Source organism: Cibotium barometz, chromosome 1 (genome assembly GCF_041138505.1).
Source record: "Cibotium barometz isolate CiBa-2024 chromosome 1, ASM4113850v1, whole genome shotgun sequence".
Classification (NCBI taxonomy): Eukaryota; Viridiplantae; Streptophyta; class Polypodiopsida; order Cyatheales; family Cibotiaceae; genus Cibotium; species Cibotium barometz.
Window position 1 is genome coordinate 37183918 of NC_141046.1, and position 19275 is coordinate 37203192.

The window sequence follows — 19275 nt, forward strand, 5'->3', positions numbered from 1 at the left end:
GAGTGGATGGAGTGTGTTGGGTAGGAAGTGATCAGAGGGGAAAGGAAAAGGATGATGGGAGGGTGCTGGCAGGGATGGAAGACAGGGAGGGAAGAGTGTTAATGGATCTGATTATGAAATCATGATTGGCATAATTTCCAAGGCAAAAAGTGACTTTCACACGTGTCAAATTTCAAATTCCAAAAGATCTGGGTGGGACCCACACGTGTAAAAAAACGATTACATTTCACACGTGTGGTATTTAATAGCTACTTTATTTGTATTTTGCAATAATCTATTTACTCCTATTTAATCTCTCCTAACTCAGCTCTCTTGCCTCTCTACCTCCCTACTCTACACCATCAGCATCCTGACCAGCAGCACAGGTTCATCCCCAGCATAGGATACTCATCACCAGCACAGCACACCTACAGATAGCTTCCAGGTCAGTAAGACACTCTATTTCCTTCTCTTCTTGTTTAATAGTATATTAGGGTAAGGTACTCATTGATGTGATGTAGCTTAGATATTATGATAAATATTATATGCATTCCTTAACTTTTTCCACTGCAAGGAGAAGCAGGAAGACTTTTTAATTGGGCTTGTTGAGTGAGAGCTTGATCACTTCTTGCCTTCTATAGACTCAATCCAGTTGTAAACACACTGAAATGGCTGAAGGCATGCTCCAGCATGCTGCCTCAAGAATTTGCAGTAAAACGCGAGGAGGGGGCTTTAGGAATCTCAAACAGCCCAAATCGCATTTTGTTGCAAATTTGAAACTACTGCTTCATCCACCCCTATCATTGTGATTTTATCTTTCTAGGCTATTCAAGGCTGTATACTCCTTGCATAAACTCAATACATATTGTTTGTAGTTGTAAAGACAGAGAATTCACTGTAGGAATGCAATAGCATGTTGTTTCAAGTATTTGCAGAAAAATGCGATGATGAGTTGTTAGAAATTTCAAATTATCATAATCGCATTTTGTTACAAATTATTAAATTTTGCTTTATCCAATTTGTCATTGCCTTCTTTTATCATTCCATGTTCTCCATGGTTGTAATCTTTTTCCATTGCTTTGTATGCAGCTTTTCAGAGTGATGGCAAGAACCAAGGCAACTGCAAGGAGGGCTGGCAAGGAGCCAGGGCTTGCAGCAGCAGCAGCTGGGGCAGATATCAAGGAATCTAGTGTGCCTCCAAAGGGAAGAGTTGCACATGGCAGGAAGGGGAAGCCAATGAGCATGCTCCAACAAAAGTCCAAGAGATTAAAACATTCTGTAGGTGTGCTAAAGGAGATCAGAAAGCAACAAAAAGCTATAGGCTTTGCAATCCCTAAGGCACCTTTTCAGAGACTAGTGAGAGAAATATGTGATAGTTGGCACCTTGGTTTCAGGTGGAATAGGACTGCCATTCTTTCCTTACAGGAAATGGCAGAGGATTACTTCGAGAAATACTTTGAAGATGCAATGCTTGTAGCAGCCCATGCTCACAAGGTAACTCTGATGGCCAAGGACTTCAACACTTTGTCGTCCAGAGTGAGATGGAGGTATGACAAGCTGGTCCATCCTGTGGAATGGCAGGACATAAAAATGAGAGACATATTATTAAATCCACCTACAAGGAAATTGAAGGTAGATAAGGTGAAGGTTGTTGAAGTAACCCACTCAAAGAGCACCAGAGGGAAAGCTGCTTATGAGGAGTCACTGAAGCAGCAAATAGAAGAATCCAAATCTGCCTATAGATGTGGAGACTGTACAGATGGAGCTGCAGATACAGAGAAGGTTGCAGGAGCTGGGCCCTAACATAGTTGTCCATATTGAAGATGAAACTTTAGAGAATAATTTTGACTTGACAAAACCATGCTTGGCAGCATTGGCTCATAAGAATGAGTATTGCTCAGATACTATCATTCTTGCAATGCTCTAGTAAGTGTCTTTTATTTTACATTTGTTTGCAAAACAATCCTTATTGTACCTCCTCCTTTACACCTTACCCTAATTATTGTTTTGTCCAATGTAGCATGATGAGAAGCTAGCTGAACCATGCTGTACAGCATACAGTTCATATTATTGATCCTGCAATTTCCTTCAAGTTAAGAGATCCAAAGGAAACTCCCATGGATATTTCCAATTGGTTCAGACACTGTGATTTTGATCATGTTGATATTTTGCTACTTCCATACCATAACAAGTATGTGGGTGACTGCTTCTTTTGGGATTTTTCTTCAAGATTGAGAACTCTTGTAGCCTTTGATTTCTTAATGCTTTTTTCCTTATGCAGTGACCACTGGAGCTTGGCTTCTATTGACATCCAGCAGAAGCAATGCTTTTTATTTAACTCTCTTAGAAACACACACAGAGAGGTCAAATTGTAAGTGGTTTGTGTGCTATTTTTAACTTTAAACTTCATTATTTGGATTTAATGCACACTAACTGAATTATATGTATTGCAGTTGTATTAGAAGGCTTCAAGATGCATTGGATCACTGTCCTCCTAATGTCAATCTTTTGGATTCAATAGAGCCAATAGATTTAGAGGTAGAAAGTTGTTCCCTCTACTGATGTCTATTTCATGCTATGCCTTTGAACTTATTGAATAATTTTATTTTGTTCAGATATTAACAGTTTCTAACATATCTTTCCAACTATCCAGACACCACAACAAGATGATTCAAGTAGTTGCCGGCTGGAGAGTGCTGATTAGTGCCAAATATATACTTTCAAGCTATTTTGAGATAGGACAGCCAGAGCTTGTAAGAAAAAATAATTTTCATTTAGCTTCAAAAAATTTGATATTGGTACAAAGTGTTCTAAATCATCATATCTCATTGCAGATGATAGAAGATAGCTTCAGCTTGAACTATGTATATAGTTTCAGAGCTGATATAATTTGGAAGTTTTTGAAGTATGCCTCCCCCAAACCTATTGTACCAGCTACTGTCGAGTTGGGTGAGAGCTCTAAAGTCCGAGAAGATGTCATACACCTTGATGACACAGATGATGCAGATGTGGTGCCACAGGAACAAGGACCTAGTGTTGATGAGGAGAAGCCACAAGAACAAGGACCTGCTGAGGCTGCTGCTGCTGATGTTATTGAGGAGATGATGGAGCAGCAGCAAACAGATGCTCCAGGGGCAGTAGAGGAGACAATGGAGCAGCACCAACAGACTGTACACGACAGGATGGAGCAGCAGAAAATAGATTCTCCAAATAAAAATGATACGGTGAGCTTGGACCATGTAGAGCAGCCTCTAGGTCAGCCGGTAGATAAATAGAAAATTGTTGTCAAGAATATATTCTACATATATAATTAAACACTTCTGTACAGAATTTTACTTTATTGAATATAATACCTTTGTTTATGGAGTCTGTGTTATCTCAATTTTCAAATTTTCAATGTCTTTGCATTTTATTGAACTCTCTCTTCTTTTGAGCACCTGCAAAAAAGCAATATGAAACAATAGGGTAAAGTAAACTAATAGCAGTGCTTAATGAGACTAGGATAAGTCACATGGTATACCTTCTTATTGTTGTAGATAAATAAAAAGTCCTTTGAAATAGAACCTTCTGTCTCAAATAGAATGTCATTGCGCAATTAAGCTAGGGAGCAACATTGTCTTAATGAGATATTGACTAGCACATCACCATTCTCAACAACATCAATATCAAGAAGTTTATTTTCTGCACCAAAAGAATCTTCATCTTGATCCATTGGGACTAGTTTTGTACCTAGCATTCAATTGTGCTTATAATAAAAAGAAAAAATGAAATTTTGTGATGCAACCATGTACTTCAGTTGCATAGAAGGTTGGACAACCTCACAAAACACTGAACTACATGTCTTCTTATCCTAACCTTTATCCAAAAATTGTGGCATGCATGCCAGACTTGTTGCTTTAACTGTGAACATTGTTGCTTTAACTGTGAACATTGTTTTTGAAACCTTCACTAGAAAGGTATTAAACAAGTCTACAAAAACTGTGAGAGGCATGCATAAAGAAATTTTTATTATCCTTGTGGCAATATTGGGCCTCAGAGCTTTCTGTACTTCTTTGAAAAGCTTGGCCCTATATGCCTCTGTAACACTAAAATGTGGGAGAGGCCAATCCACTGAATTCCATGCCGGAAGGTCTTGTTTTCTTAACACACCATGTGTGTTTGCATTGTCCAACAACTGATAAAAATGATCAGTAAAAAATATACCGGATTGAGCTAGTATTGTTGCACATCGACCTTGGTATTGTTGTTCTCCTATCGATCCATGCAAAACATCTATAAATCCCAGAATACAATCGATGTTTTGCCATGTCTCATACGATGAAGGGTATAAATCTGAAATAAAATAACACAAGAATGTCAATAAGCAAAGAAAGAAAGCTTTATCTTAAAAATCCATACACCTCATAAAGAACAAAACCACAATAGAAAAATATACAATTAGGCCTGTGCTGCGGAAGATCATTTGGATAGTCTCGCAAGACAAGTTCTTTATGCATGTACACATGCTGAATCAAAACTTCTTTCATCGATATCTTCCCTCTGGTGATTTTAAAATCTCGTACTCTTCCCTTCCATGATGCCAAGAAAATGTTTTTTGTCTTGGGTCTCTTTCTTTTGCTAGGTTGCATGAGCACCCATGCTCCTTTCGAAACACTAAACCTTTCCCAAGTTCCTTCCGTTTTGACTATACTTGAATTCTCTAGCGAAGAAATAGAAGAAGCAGGTCGACGGGGTAAGGATGTGTGGTATAATTCTGCCTTCATAGCATTATCATCCACAGAGCGTCTTCCACAAGAACGGCCATAGTTTTTATTCACCATGGAGACCTTGTGAATCTGTAACCACAGCAAAGTAATGTAAACAAAATAACAAAGTGAAGTTTCAAGAAAGAGAAAGTGGGCAGACAGACAGTTGACAAGAAACATCTTACTCTAAGCCAAACAGGATCAAGGGAGCAGTTTTGGAAAAGAAGAGGCTGCTGCACAATGAGGCAGTGGTGTAGAATGGTAGACCTTTCGAAGGAAAGGCAGCACAACATTTCAAAGTTCAAAGGAAGGTGGAAGCGGGAAGGCCCTTGTCAGAGAAAATGTCAGACTAGATTCTATCTTCATGTCCAAAGATCTTGTGAGAATAAAAAACCAATCTCCACATTAATGTAGCACGCTTGTACCTACATAAAATATTGTTTCTTTTATCTATTTTCTCTTATTTTTATGAATTTCCAACGTTACGTTGGCCCTCTATTCATTGGTTGAGAGCTTATTTTTCCAAACCGTAAAAGGCCCCAAAATGAGCTCCCTTTTTCCCTAATGTCCTCAGTTTTTGAAGCTAGAAGCTGAAGATTGCGTAGTCTCCACTTGTTAACATGGCCCTCATAATAGCCCTTCTCTCGAATATCCTGCAAGTACTGCACTGCAAACTCGGCCCAATTGAACCTAATGGCTGTCCCGCTTGCAATCACGGCAGGACTGAATTCTTTCACGAAACCCTTTGCAAATGCAGAGGAAATTTCCATGTTGGTTGGGGCCTTCTGGTATACATTGTAGTGCAGTTTCATCATCAACTCATACATTTCGGTGTGGATGGTGCTGCATTTGATGCGGTACTGGCTGGGATTCTTTGTTTGTTTGAACACACTGAACCATTCAGCATCAGTGACCTGCTCCCACCTAACCATTTTGGGATCTAAACCCTCCATGGAAAGACCATAAGCAGCATTGAACTCTACCAAAGTTGTATAGAATTTTTCTTGCATGGGGATCACGACCTTCGGAGCTTTCCATCGGCCTGCACACATCAAAGGGAAATGTGCTCAACTGTAAAGGGAAATGTGCTCAACTATATTGCATGGAAATGTGCTCAACTGTATTGCATGGAGCTTCCTGTGGTACTAAAGCCGAAAGTAGAAGAGAAAACACACAGAACCTGCACAAGAGAGAGAGAGAGAGAGAGAGAGAGAGTACCCGAGAGGGACATTGGGGAACCTTGAGATCGCTTTGCGCTTTTGCAGGGAGATGGAGAAGCAGAAGGGGCTCTACGTTTTCTGTGTATAGGAGAACATGAATGCGCCGCCTTGCTTGCGGGCTCCATGGTGCTCTAGCCTTTGCACTTCATCACCCCACCACTCCGCTGTAACACCCGTGCTAACTAGCTTCAAAGACTAGCTCGTAATTCAATATACCACAACTTTCATTGATTATTCTTTTTTTTTGAAGTGCTCATTTGAGCTTTTTGTATCAGCTAGAAGTTTTAAATATGATTACTAATATAGTGACTTACATGCCTAAACTTATGCTAACTAGGAATGCTTGTTCACACATGTGAACTAGCATAAAAAGCATAGCACGTTAACATGCTTCTACCCCCATATGATTGGTCTATCTTGAAGACCCAATGTATTATCCTCGCTCGAGGACGGCCACTACATTAGGAAGGGGGAAGTGTTAACTTGCATGCCATGTTCCTATCTTTTTGTAACCTGTAGGAATCACCTTTTTTGCCTCAAGTCCCATATTTTTGTAATGAAATGATCAATGGGCTCTAAAAGAGTTCTAGCTTATAACTAATTCCAATCTATTTAGCTAAAACAAGCCTAAACTAGTTAATTCGAGAATAGGCACCCTAAAGGCCTTGGGCGGCTAGTCAATGTGAACTCAAAGGCATATGTATAAAAGCCAAACTTTTATACATAGGTGCCCTAAAGTCCCTGGGTGGTTGGTCAATGTGGGCTCAAAGGCCTATGTATAAAAGCCAAACTTTTAGGTTTTTGGTTCATGCCCTCATTCTCACAATTGCAATAGTGAAGTTCCCTTGAGCTCAAGCTCGTCTCTCTTCTCTTCAATCCTCCTTCTCTATGATGGTTGTATGCTATGCTTGTGTATGCTTTCTTGCACATTCTTGCTTGTTGCTTGGTGTGAGACCCTCTTGGTCTTGTGAGTATGTGAGCACTTGCTTTCTTTCAAGTTGCATTCTTGAATGTGTATTTGTGTGGCTTGATGAGAGGTAGAAGGAGTGGTAGTAGACCCCTTCAGGATAGTAGGGAGAGGTATTTGCTTCCATGGCTTCTCATCTTCACTAGTGTGTGAGATTGGAGTCCTCTTTCTCCATGCCCTACCCAGGTCATGTGTGGCTTAATGAGAGGTAGAAGGAGTGGCAGTAGACCCCTTCAGGATAGTAGGGAGAGGTATTTGCTTCCATGGCTTCTCATCTTCACTAGTGTGTGAGATTGGAGTCCTCTTTCTCCATGCCCTACCCAGGTCATGTGATTGATTCTGTAGTCTTATATTATTAGAGTGGATTGTTTTACTCTACATGAGACTAGAGAAGGTGAGGTATATTCCTTATGCCACAACCGACTCATTTCCAAGTAGAAGAGATGATGCAGATCTACTATGTGAAAGCCAAATACACAACCGATTGGAGTGTTCAAGTGGCCACAAGCTTGAGTCTACTGCTAAAGATTGCTGCTCTGTGTTCTCGCAAGTAGATGATGACGTGATATGGTTGGTCGTCTATTGTTGTGAGAAGATGCTGCTCAAAGAGAAATACCAAGAGCTCAATATTAGTTGTCGTGGTTGCGTGGGCTTGTGGGGAAATAACTACGATTACTGATTGAAAATTAGCACCTCTCTCTCTACTAGCAAGACAAAGATTTTTCCCAAATCAAAGTGATGATTTCACCTTGCTTAATTTACATAAGCAATCAAATACTTAATGCTATCAAAACTAAGCAATCAAATACTTACATAAGCAATCAGATACTTAATGCTATCAAAACTAAGCAATTTAAACAACTAATTAATATAAAATTAATTATAGAAGAGCTCACAACACTAGCTCTAATACCAAATGAGAATGAGAGAGAATACAACAAAATACAATTACATATATTAGTGCTCTAACTAATGAGCATGGATTTTACATCATATACATAGCACCAGTGTGCTAGAGTGCCACATTACCTCCTTGTTGCCATATATATAGGCAGTGATGTGTGTGAACACACTTAGGACCGCCGGGGCTCTTTTTCCCTCTTTAGGAGGTTTTTTCCCCCGGCTTGTATATACGCCCATCATTCTAGGGCTAACTTATCTTTTGTACATTGACACAATCTAATACACTTTGTGTTTTGTGCATTCTTGCTTCTTCTCCTCCAAGCTTTGTGTGCTTTCTTGCAACCCTAATTCCAACAATTGGTATCAGAGCAGGCATCGGCTCCCAGGGCTACGCCGCCAGCACCCTCCGACTCACGTTCTCCGATTGAGAAATTTTGACAGTGCAGTTTTCTGCAAAACAGGCATACGTACTCTATCGTGGACCGTGCTACATAGCACGAGTTGTTTTCTGTTCAGTCTTTGCTTCATTACAGGCAGCTTTTGCATCAGTTTCAGTCAGTGGCCATGGCTGATAACAGCAATGATGTATTTCGCATGTTGTCTGCTGAAGACAAACTGGATGGAGACAGCAACTACCCACTTTGGGCATACATGATGCAGCATGTTTTGGTTGCAAAAGGAGTGTGGAACATTGTGCAGGGTATGGATGTATGTCCAGGTTCTGTGGATGTAGGATCTGTTGAGGATGTTGCAGGTTCTAGCAGCTCTACTGTTGCTGCTGTTTTACCCACTGTTGAACAAGCTCGTTGGGATGGTAAAGATGCGCAGGCTCATGCCTTAATTGCACTTTCTATCAAACGTAACATCACCCCACATATTCGTTCAGCTAAAACAGCAAAACAGGCTTGGGATATTCTAGCTGGTTTGTATGCAGGTCGTAACGAGGCAAAAATCGCTTACCTGTGTAAAGAGCTAGAATTGAAGATTATGCAAGAAGATGATGACATGAATGTTTTTCTTGCTAAGATTAAAGATCTCAAAGAACAGTTGATTTCTACAGGTGAGATTATTCCTGATCATTCTCTTGTGCAAACTGTTCTTGATGCTTTACCTGAGACATATCAGACTTTTGCTTCCACATGGAGACTTCTTAATGAGGACAGACCTGATGCTGTCAAGTATGATACTTTAGTCAACAAGCTCTTGCAAGAAGCGCAGTCCAGGCAAAACAGGGCCAGGCAGCGTGCAGTTGATCAAGCATTTATTGCTGCCCAGCAGCAGAGAAGAAGTGGTAAGGCAGCCCCTTCCACTGTTTCTTCTCCTATTAGTAGGTCTGCAACTTCTTCTCCTTCCACAGGTAGCAACAATAAGTCTGAGAAGGCTCTTGATAAAGGTAAGAAAAAGACCAGGTGCAACTATTGTAAGGCAAATGATCATGTCATTAAGAATTGCCCTAAGCTAAAGGCTAAAGAGGCAAAGAAGAAAGAGTCAAATGCAGCCACAATAGCGGATGCTTCTACAAATGCAGATTCTGCAAATGTTGTGCAGGATACAGAATGGGCGTTTAGCGTGTATTGCCAGTATGACCCATCTGTACATGATGCATGTTTGACAGTTTCTGTTGACTCTCATGTTTGGTATTTTGACAGTGGTGCTACAAAGCACATTACCTCGCATCGTGATATGTTCACTTCTCTTGAGGCTGTCCCTAATGGGAATACTATCACATGTGCCAATAATGCTTCTTACCCAGTGAAGGGCATTGGTAAAATTATGCTTACTGCTACAAATGGCAGCGCTTTCACACTTTCAGATGCTTTGTATGTGCCAGGGATAAAGAAGAATCTATTGTCTGTCTCTGCGCTTGCTAGACTTGGACTTATAGTCAAATTTGTGGATGAGAGATGTACTGTTCATGATTTGACTTCTGGTGATACGATTATAGTATCTGGCACCTTGTTTCGTGGGCTATATAGGCTCAATTCTTATGACAAGTGTGTGAAAGATTCAGCAAATGCAGTTTTTGATGAAAAGGCAGTTTCAGATGCAAAACTATGGCATGCTCGTTTTGGTCATCTGAACTTTGCTAGTTTGCTGCGTTTGCAGAAATTTGATATGGATGCTTCATTGTCCCCTCTTGAGGCACCATTGAAACATGTTTGTGAAGGCTATATTTTGGGCAAAATGCAGCGTTCTGCGTTTCCAAAGGATGGTTCTGTGCGGGCCACTCGCAACTTGTACATAGTGATGTATGTGGGCCTATGCAAACTCCGTCATTTGGTAAACACTTGTACTTCGTGACTTTCATTGATGATTACTCAAGGCATGCATGGGTATATCCACTCTGAAGGCAAAGTCCGAAGTGTTTTTGTGCTTCAAGCAGTTTTTTCTTATGGTTGAAAATGTATCCAATTGTACTGTGGGCACCCTCAGTTCTGATCGAGGGGGGGAGTACATGTCTAAAGAGTTTGATGCATTTCTGGCTAGTCGTGGGATAAAACACCAATGTACAGTGCCGTATACCCCTCAGCAAAATGGTGTTGCTGAGAGGAAAAACAGGTCACTTATGGAGATGGCACGATGTATGGTCAAGAGCCAAGCTTTGCCATATGCGTTTTGGCTTGAGGCTGTCATGTGTGCTACATATGTACTCAACAGGTGTCCCACTAAGGCCTTGCAGTCTATTACTCCATACAAAGCTTGGCATGGCAGGAAGCCTTCTATTGGTCACTTGCGTGTTTTTGGTTGCTTGGCCTATGCTTTAGTGCCTATGCAACAACGCAGAAAATTGGATGATAAGGCTGTCAAATGCATTTTTGTTGGCTACAGTGCTGAGAGCAAGGGTTACAGATTGTATCATCCACAATCAAAGCGTATCTTGATTAGTCGAGATGTTGTTTTTGTGGAAGATACTGTGCAGCCTTTGTTACCAAAGAGACAGGTGTGAGCTCACGGGATGTATTTGATACATTGTTGCCTCTCTTTACAGGTGGGAATTCAAATGTAAGTCCTAATGAGGCAAATATTCAGCCTATGCAGATTTCAAACGACATCATAGATCAACCTATTTCTGATGCAGATTTACAGGATGTAATTCATGAGGATAGGGCTGAAAATGAGCAGGCTAGAGGTATGCCTAAATGGCTAGTGCAAACCTTGCGTGATAGTAAGATTGATGCACCTATGACTAGTCGTACTCGTTCAGGTTTTCAGCATGCCTCTTATGCATCAGATTGTTATGCTTTGGCTGTGTATAGTATGTGTGAAGAGGAACCTACTGTGGCCACTTCTAGTTGTGAAGCTGAGTACAGGGCAGCTTTCACAGCTACGGTTGAGTGTGTGTGGCTCAGACGGCTTATGGCTGATTTGGGTGTTGGACAGGAGTCTGCCACCTCTATCTTCACTGACAGTCAGAGCACATTGGCAGTTGCGAGAAACCCAGTTTTTCATGCTCGCACAAAGCACATTGAGGTGCATTATCACTATGTCAGGGAGAGACTCTCAGCAGGAGAGATCAGCTTGGCCTATGTGCCAACACAGGACAACCTCGCCGATCTTTTCACAAAGGCGCTTCCTCGTGAGAAGTTCGAAGCTTTTCGCAAAGCTTTGGGCTTGCTCCCCTTTGTGGATTGATCTACTTCGGGCATGGCACTCCCCTATACATGAGTGCCAGCTCTCGTTCACACCATCACTCCCAGGGGGGATTTGTTGCCATATATATAGGCAGTGATGTGTGTGAACACACTTAGGACCGCCGGGGCACTTTTTCCCTCTTTAGGAGGTTTTTTCCCCCGGCTTGTATATACGCCCATCATTCTAGGGCTAACTTATCTTTTGTACATTGACACAATCTAATACACTTTGTGTTGTGTGCATTCCCTCTTGACACATATCAAGCCACCTACACCCATGAGGCGTCCATACATATGTCCTTATGCTACTAGTGTTTAGTATAAGACTTTTACTAATCCTCAACTAAGCCTAAGATTCTCGTGCTAGGTTGATGGTGCAATTCTAACACACAACAATAGTAAGCACTACATACAGTAGTAAGTAATCCATATAATGAACATTGTGCTATTAGAAACATGGAAAAATGGAAACTTGAACCAAGGAGGCTTGTACATGATGAAATTTTGTTTAACCAATTTATTGATTGATAAAAAAAACCACTCTTTTGTAAGGGCTTGCTTATGCAGGACCCAAAAAAGTGGAAATGGGATTTTTGTCAAAAGCACTTGGGAGCATGACATTGCCCCTTTCCATATGCCTAAGGACTAGCTACCCCAAAATGGGGAGAAGTTGCCATTCATATGAGGTGGCAATGGGCATATGTTATACTTTACTTTTTCCAAGTTGTTCTCACCAACCAATGGGTTGCTCACATGGCTAAGGTGGCCATAGTTTGGCCAGGGACCCAAGTTCGAACACCAATGCCTGATCTTCATGTGCCCAAGTTTTGAAGATGGGTGTATTGTGCAAACTTTCTCAAGCTAGAAGTATTTGCCCCTTTCCATGGTTACCTATGACCAATGTGCGGGAAATGTAGTTTGTTGAAACCCTAAATTTTTAGCTCAATAAGTACCTAGAATTTTTTTGTAGATTTGATTAAATAAAAACAGCCCATGGACTCCAGAAAACTATGCTGCATAGCCTTTTTGAAAGGTTCATATTTAGTAATTCGAAAGTATTTCACGAATTTCTGGGAAAAGATAAGCATGAGATTGAAGATAAGCATGCCTTTCTAATTTTAATGTGGGGAATTTAAAAAAAAAAGAAAACAAAGGAGATCTTAGCTAAAAACTCATTTTTCTATATCATCCTCTCTGTCACACTCGTTGGACTGCATTGGCGCTCTCTCCCTCAGGCTGCACCCGCTCTTTCTCTCTCTCTCTCTCTCTCTCTCTCTCTCTCACACACACACACACACACACACACACACACACACACACATTGTCTGCGTTAGAAAAAAAAATAAGTAAATATTTTTATTGTAAGTTTCTAAAATTTGCAGTTTGTTGTTATGTTCAGAAATTTCAGTTTGTTGTAAAATTTACAATTTTTTGTTTGCCATCAATTTTATCTGCTGTTGAATTTGTTGTAAATTTTAAAATTCCGAGCCTGCTATAATATTTTTCTGCTTTCGTTTTGTGTATTTTTTTGGTTCTCACTATGTTCTTTTTGTCTATGTCTTGATGCTGGTTTTTTTCCGAGGTGGAAGGATTACAATTCGAAGCAGATTTAAAAGACTTGAAAAAATAAACTTGATAAAAAATATTAAACGAACCTTACACCTTAGTGTTATGAGAAAATTTATTTTCTACACTAAGGTTACTCAAAGGTTATACATCTTGGAAAATTTTAATCAAAAGACACAAAAAATTTTAATTAATGTTGAAGACACCCGAAAAAAAGCGTAGACCCTTTTCGTTCTTGGGCACCCTACCAAGGCCACTATAATTCTGAACACACTAGAGAGAGAGAGAGAGAGAGAGAGAGAGAAGCATGGAGAAATGCAGGATCTTGATCACCGTGTGCCTGGCTTCAATATTAGCCCTCGCTTCTTGTCTCTCAGCTCAGGTATGCCCTCAAGCGCCTTTTAACAAATGAAGAACGCCGGCAGGCTTTGGATCCGTGTGTTTTTGTTTTGGGCTCTGGATCGAATGCGTGTATGTGTATGTGCGTGCCGCCTTTCTCGGATCCAAAAGTTGTGAGGTAGCAGAGTTGTTCATGAAAGCGTGCAAAAGTCTGGATGTGTGTGTGCGAGAGAGTGGCGAAGAACGGTGTAGAGAGAGAGAGAGAGAGAGAGAGAGAGAGAGAGTGGTACAAGGACAGCGGACAAGGTAATAGGATGCAAAGGGTGCAAGAGTTTGTATGTGTGTGTGAGTGGTGAAGAACTCTGTACATACATACATACATACATACATACATACATACATACATACATACATATATATATATATATATATATATATATATATATATATATATATATATATAAGAGAGAGAGAGAGAGAGAGTAAACTCCTGGTACAAGGACAGCAGACCAGGAAATAGGACGCTGAGGGTTTAGGAATGTATGCATACATTTCTGTCTGCAATATGATGTGGATCTAGATGCCTCCTAACCTAAGCATTTGACCTTTAAGTGACAACGTGTTTTTCCTGGAGTTCTCAAGCATCAGAGACTTCACAAGCTTTACGCACGACCCATAGCCATGTCTGATTGTTGTCGACGTAATGACAGGCCAAAAAGAATGAACAACTGGAGGAGATAACACATAAGGTTTTCTTCGACGTTGAAATCGATGGAAAGCCTGCGGGTAATTAATTGTTTTGCTGCCCCAACATCGTTTTTTTGGCTATGATTAAGGTGGTTCATTCATAAGGAAAGCCATGTAAGTTCCCAGTTGGTTTGCACTTACATGAATGAAATTGTGACTATAAATTGTGTACATTTTGTGAAAGAGGGAGGCTTTTATGGTTGTGTTCTTTTGACTATCTCTTCTGTCATCCAGTTTTAAGCAATCAGCCACAAATTGTTAGATGTAGGTAAGCTTGGAGTAAGTTATTGCACAATAAAATATCCAAGTGTAGTCTGTTATATAAGGGCCTTCTGTCTTTCATTGTATACATATATATTTAAGATGAGGTCTCTGTTCGGGCAGCCATGCATGTGTGCGCACGTGTGTGTGTGTGTGTGTGTGTGTGTGTGCGTGCGTGTGTTTAGGTGGGGGTAACAAAATAAGCTTAGGTACTGTGTGTGTGCACGTGTGCGTTTTGCAGATGTTAGCAAGGATAAATTAAGTAAGAGCTTGTAAGGCTTGGTTTTACTAGTTGACTGTTGGGTAATACCATAAATGGATGAGAACTTGTTGCAAGGGCCACATGAGAAAAGCGGTTTACAAATTTTTATTGAATAGGGGACGTTTTATAAGTAGTTTTGTAAAGATATGAATTGAAAGAGCCCAATCCAACTCTTTGAATTTGTAAGCTATCATTATCAGCCTCATTGTAAAGTTGGAATCTATTTAGCCGATGTAATGGTTTTGCTTCAAGCCACATGATGGGTGTGTGCATGTATTCTTGGATGCTTTCCAGCATGCAATGATTGGGTTTAACTGATTGATGCAAATGGTGGATATCATGATTTGCATTTTTTAATATTTGGTAATTTATATTGCTGCTTATCATAACCTCAAGCTTGCATTGTGACTATTTGGGCCCCTTGACATCTTGCCAGGAGTTACCAATCTCCATTTTAAAAAGGTAGGTTGTGCATATATTGGTTTTTGCTTTATTGTGGTCTTGTTTATGCCATATGTGCAAAAAGGAATATCAGAGTGATTTATTTGCAATTTTGAAGATTGTCTTGTGGAAGCTATATGCAGTTCTCATCGTTTGTGTTGGTGTTTGGTATGCAGGAAGGGTGGTTATGGGTTTGTTCGGGAAAACTGTACCAAAGACTGTAGGTTTGTTCCTAATTCACTTCAGATTCATGTGTCATTCTCTATTCATGGTGTTGCATCGATCAACGTTCTTTTGTGCTTGTCTGCTTCATATTTGTCCTTTTGAGATTGAATATGATAGTATCTGCCTGTAGCTTCAGTCAATCAAGTTTGCGCTAATGTGGGGTGAGAATGTATCTGCATATTTTTTTCGCTTTGGTTTTCTTTAATATTACCATTTTCTCTTTGAGTGGTGGGCAGCATGACTTTAAAAGTCAGGCTCCACTTGTGGCTACTTGTCAAATTTGTAGTTATTTGCATAGCAGCCAAAAACGTATGAAACGGAAACGTATGAAACGCATAAGAAACGTTTCTAAAATTCAGGCCAAACTAAGAAACGCCGTTTTTTTAAAAGGTTTTTAGTATTTTTATATAGAATTTTATCTTCATACCTAAACATTATAGCAACACTAAAGTAGTAAGAAGCTACAACTTGTCATTGTCACTTAGCAGATGGAGTTGCTCAAAATTGGGGAAATTTTGAGAAACGGCTTAAAAATGGGGCTTAGTCCATAATTGGGAAAAATTAGGGTTTGCAAATTGGGAGAAATTGGAGATTTCAATTTTCAATTGAGAATGATATGGGGATGAAGAGGAAGAATAGAAGAGGAGGAGAAGAAGATGAAGAAAGAAAGGAGAAGAAGAAGAAGAAGAAGAAGGAAGAAGAGGGAGGGAAGAAGAAGAAGAAGAAGAAGAGGGAAGGAAGAAGAAAGAGAGAGAGAGAGAGAGAGAGAGATCAGAGAATGCAGTACACAGAGAGGGAACGAGCAGGGAATTGAAAACGTCAAAACATTAAAACCTTTGCTAAGGCTAAAGTCAATTTTTTTTAAAAAAACCCTACCTCACGTTTTTTATGAAAGAAACGTTTCTTATTGTAAGAAACGTCCCATATGTTTCTTTTCGAAAGAAACGCGTTTCTGTGTTGCTATGGTTATTTGCGGATACACGCCATTATAAAGGATGTGCACGTGCCCCTAGTTTGCTTTGAATACTCTTGTAGTCACATGTGGAGAATTAAACAATGTGATTTGTTTTCTTGCAGAGAACTTCCGGGCCCTGTGCACGGGAGAGAAAGGAGTAGGAACTAGTGGTAAGGCCCTTCATTTTAAGGACTCTAAGTTCCACCGCATCATTCCTAGCTTCATGATTCAGGGTGGGGACTTCACATTGGGTGATGGAAGAGGCGGAGAGTCGATTTATGGCGCAAAGTTTGCTGATGAAAACTTCAAGATTAAACATACGGCTCCAGGTGAAGCATGCCTTGATTTCTCGTTTGCATGTGGAAATCTGATAAATGCTACGCTCATCATATATTTTTATGCTGATTGAAACTGGAAATGACAGGGGTTCTATCCATGGCAAATGCCGGCTCCAACACAAATGGATCTCAATTTTTTATCACAACCGTAAAAACTAGCTGGTGGGTGCTGATGCAGTTTGTGCATGCAATTATTACTCTGCATTTCATGGGATGGCATCATGTGCACATGACTGACACCTTTTTTGTTTCCCCCTTGTGCAGGTTGGATGGTAGGCATGTAGTTTTTGGGAAGGTAATAAGTGGAATGGACATAGTCTATAAAGTAGAAGCAGAGGGTACCCAAAGTGGAACTCCTAAGCGGATAGTGACCATTGCAGACAGTGGGGAGCTTCCCTTGTGATTTGCAATATGGCCTTCACTAATGAGGAACGTGTATGAGGCTTTTAGACGTAGGTTACAAACTTAACAAGATGTATTGGAGGTGCACAAACTTTGAAGGGAGTGCCTTCAACAATCTTATGTACTTCATTTTAAATGCAAGAGAATTGCTGTCAGTTTGTTCGTTTGTTCTTATGATTTTTTAAGGACAGAGGTTTAGTTCCTCTTTCCATCAGACTGGGCGGCAAGTGCAACAGAGAAGTGATGTGTCCCCCCTTCCCCCCCCCCCCCCCCCCCCCCCCCCCCCCCCCCGCGCGGCGCCTACTAGACATGCACACTCGCATGTATGCCTGCAACATGTTTCAGAGCAAAGCTCAAAGGAAAATCACACAGCAATTCTGCAACAAGCTCCATCCTATAAGAAGTGCTCAAACTCGCCACACGAGACCAAGTTCAAAACTTTCATTGTGTGCATGTGCATTCATGCATGTGTGCATGGGTGTGTGTTTTTACACACACGCATCCATGTGTGCACACGTACACAGATGCACGCACACATGCAATGGAAGTTTTGAACTTGGGGACTGGCGAGTTTGAACACTTCTTATAAAGCCAGAGCCTGTTGCAGAATTGCTGTATGATTTTCAATTGGAATTTCGCTCTGAAACATGTACGCACATGCAATGCAAGCTTGTGATGGCTGGCTTCTTACCACTTAATGACTAGCAAATTACAGTGGAATCTTTTGCCTTGGGAGCAGGTGTCAAGCTCAGCGTTTTGTTACTTGGAATGCACATAATTGAGCTTTTGTTGCTCGCAACACTCTCTGCTTCTTACCAGCCTTGCTCTCAAGAAGCTTGACATGCCTTTTTTACTGTCCTTAACTCCGACTACTTTCTATCCCACTTTTGGAATTCCATGTCCATCTTTTCTAAACAATGGCTTTCTATTTCAAACCCCACCCCCTTGGTTCATGAGTGAGTGTTCCTGGTGAACCAGAAGATTTGGATACACCAGGCTATGAGCAGTGTGAATGCCTTTTTATCAAAGGTAAAATGTGTCAATGAAGGGAAATGAGCCCTGTTGAGTGCTGATGTGCACATTGCTTGTTTACTCCCATGGTTCGTACTTGTGTTGAAAATTTGCTTTCGTTGCAATACTGCTTGCCTTTCCTTCCTTTTGGCCTTTTGTTGCTTAAATTTTTATTTTCCGAAAGCCGTTCTCACGTGCTCTTAAACAAACTCCAAATGCTTCTAAAAAGGAACTAGTAATCAAAGATGGGACAAGCATCAAAACGTGGCACAGCTAGAATCCTCTTCCCTTTCATATATATCAACAAGCATATGTCTATTAAACTTAATCAGGTGGAAGATGCAAACAAATCACAAATTTTGATGCATGTTGTCAATAACTTGTCTTAAGCAAGAGTAATTCAGATCTAGTAAAGGCCCTTTTGTGGATTAGTGAGACCTTTAAAAAACTAGAAAGTCCTCATTTTTTAAATTTGTATTAAAAGGAATGTATATACAAGAGACTTAGCATTGATACAAAACTGGAAACTACATAATTATCTCCAATTCTTTTATCAAGTTCAGTTTTCATGCATTGTATTGCAAATTGTAAAAACTAGGAATGAGTTTACCTCGTATAGAGAAAATCAAGGTAAGTGCTTTAATGAATCCAATACAGAGAAAGTAAGATTAATGTTTCAAGAAGGGAATTGGTGCACTTTGAATATACATCGATGCTCAGTCTCCTACAAATTGTGTAGGGTGTCCCTAGAGTTTGATGGAGCTACTAACTTGTTGGGTTCATAGAGAAATTGTATAGTGCACTTAAAGTAGCCAACATTTGGACAGGTACGATACACCCTCTTGTGGTACTTGGGTGTAGTAACTTCCAATACTTAGACGAGAATGTGGGCCTTGTCCAACGTAGCTTGCTAATGGGAAGCAGTGCTCAAAAAAAACCTTTTTCCCAACCATGCCAGATAAAGGCATTTCTCCAATGCAACCGGGAATATGCTCCAAAATTAGCATCTATATGCCAGGAATTCAACTAAAATATAAAAATTGGGCCCTTGAAAATAAAGGCAAGGTGAAATTTCAACCGAGATTTCTCAATTTCAACCAAGAAAAATACACTACAAATCGAGTTTGTCGAGCACTGATGGGAAGTTCCAAGTAGGCAAGGGCACGAGGGGTGGGACCCCTCTCTCTTTCACACACACTCTCTCTCTCTCTCTCACACACACACACAAAAACGAAAAGAAGTGTTTTTCTTACAACCCTTCTCTCTCTCTCTCTCTCACACA

General features: G+C 40.4%; 1 protein-coding gene across 1 annotated transcript; it reads left to right on the forward strand.

Moving 5' to 3' along the window:
- The first annotated feature begins 13235 nt into the window (after positions 1-13235).
- On the forward strand, positions 13236-17137 carry LOC147641950 (peptidyl-prolyl cis-trans isomerase CYP20-1-like). The gene is made up of 6 exons (XM_086801479.1): positions 13236-13394; positions 14062-14137; positions 15239-15286; positions 16365-16571; positions 16667-16742; positions 16845-17137. Exons 1-6 carry the CDS (start codon positions 13320-13322, stop codon positions 16981-16983), a joined length of 621 nt encoding a protein of 206 aa, XP_086657605.1. The 5' UTR covers positions 13236-13319; the 3' UTR covers positions 16984-17137.
- Positions 17138-19275: the final 2138 nt, after the last annotated feature.

Coding starts and splice junctions, on each gene's coding strand:
- LOC147641950 (XM_086801479.1), top strand. CDS start 13,320: ATGGAGAAATGCAGGATCTTGATCACCGTGTGCCTGGCTTCAATATTA. Junction 14,138..15,238: donor AATCGATGGAAAGCCTGCGG/GTAATTAATTGT, acceptor TTTGGTATGCAG/GAAGGGTGGTTATGGGTTTG. Junction 16,572..16,666: donor GATTAAACATACGGCTCCAG/GTGAAGCATGCC, acceptor TGGAAATGACAG/GGGTTCTATCCATGGCAAAT.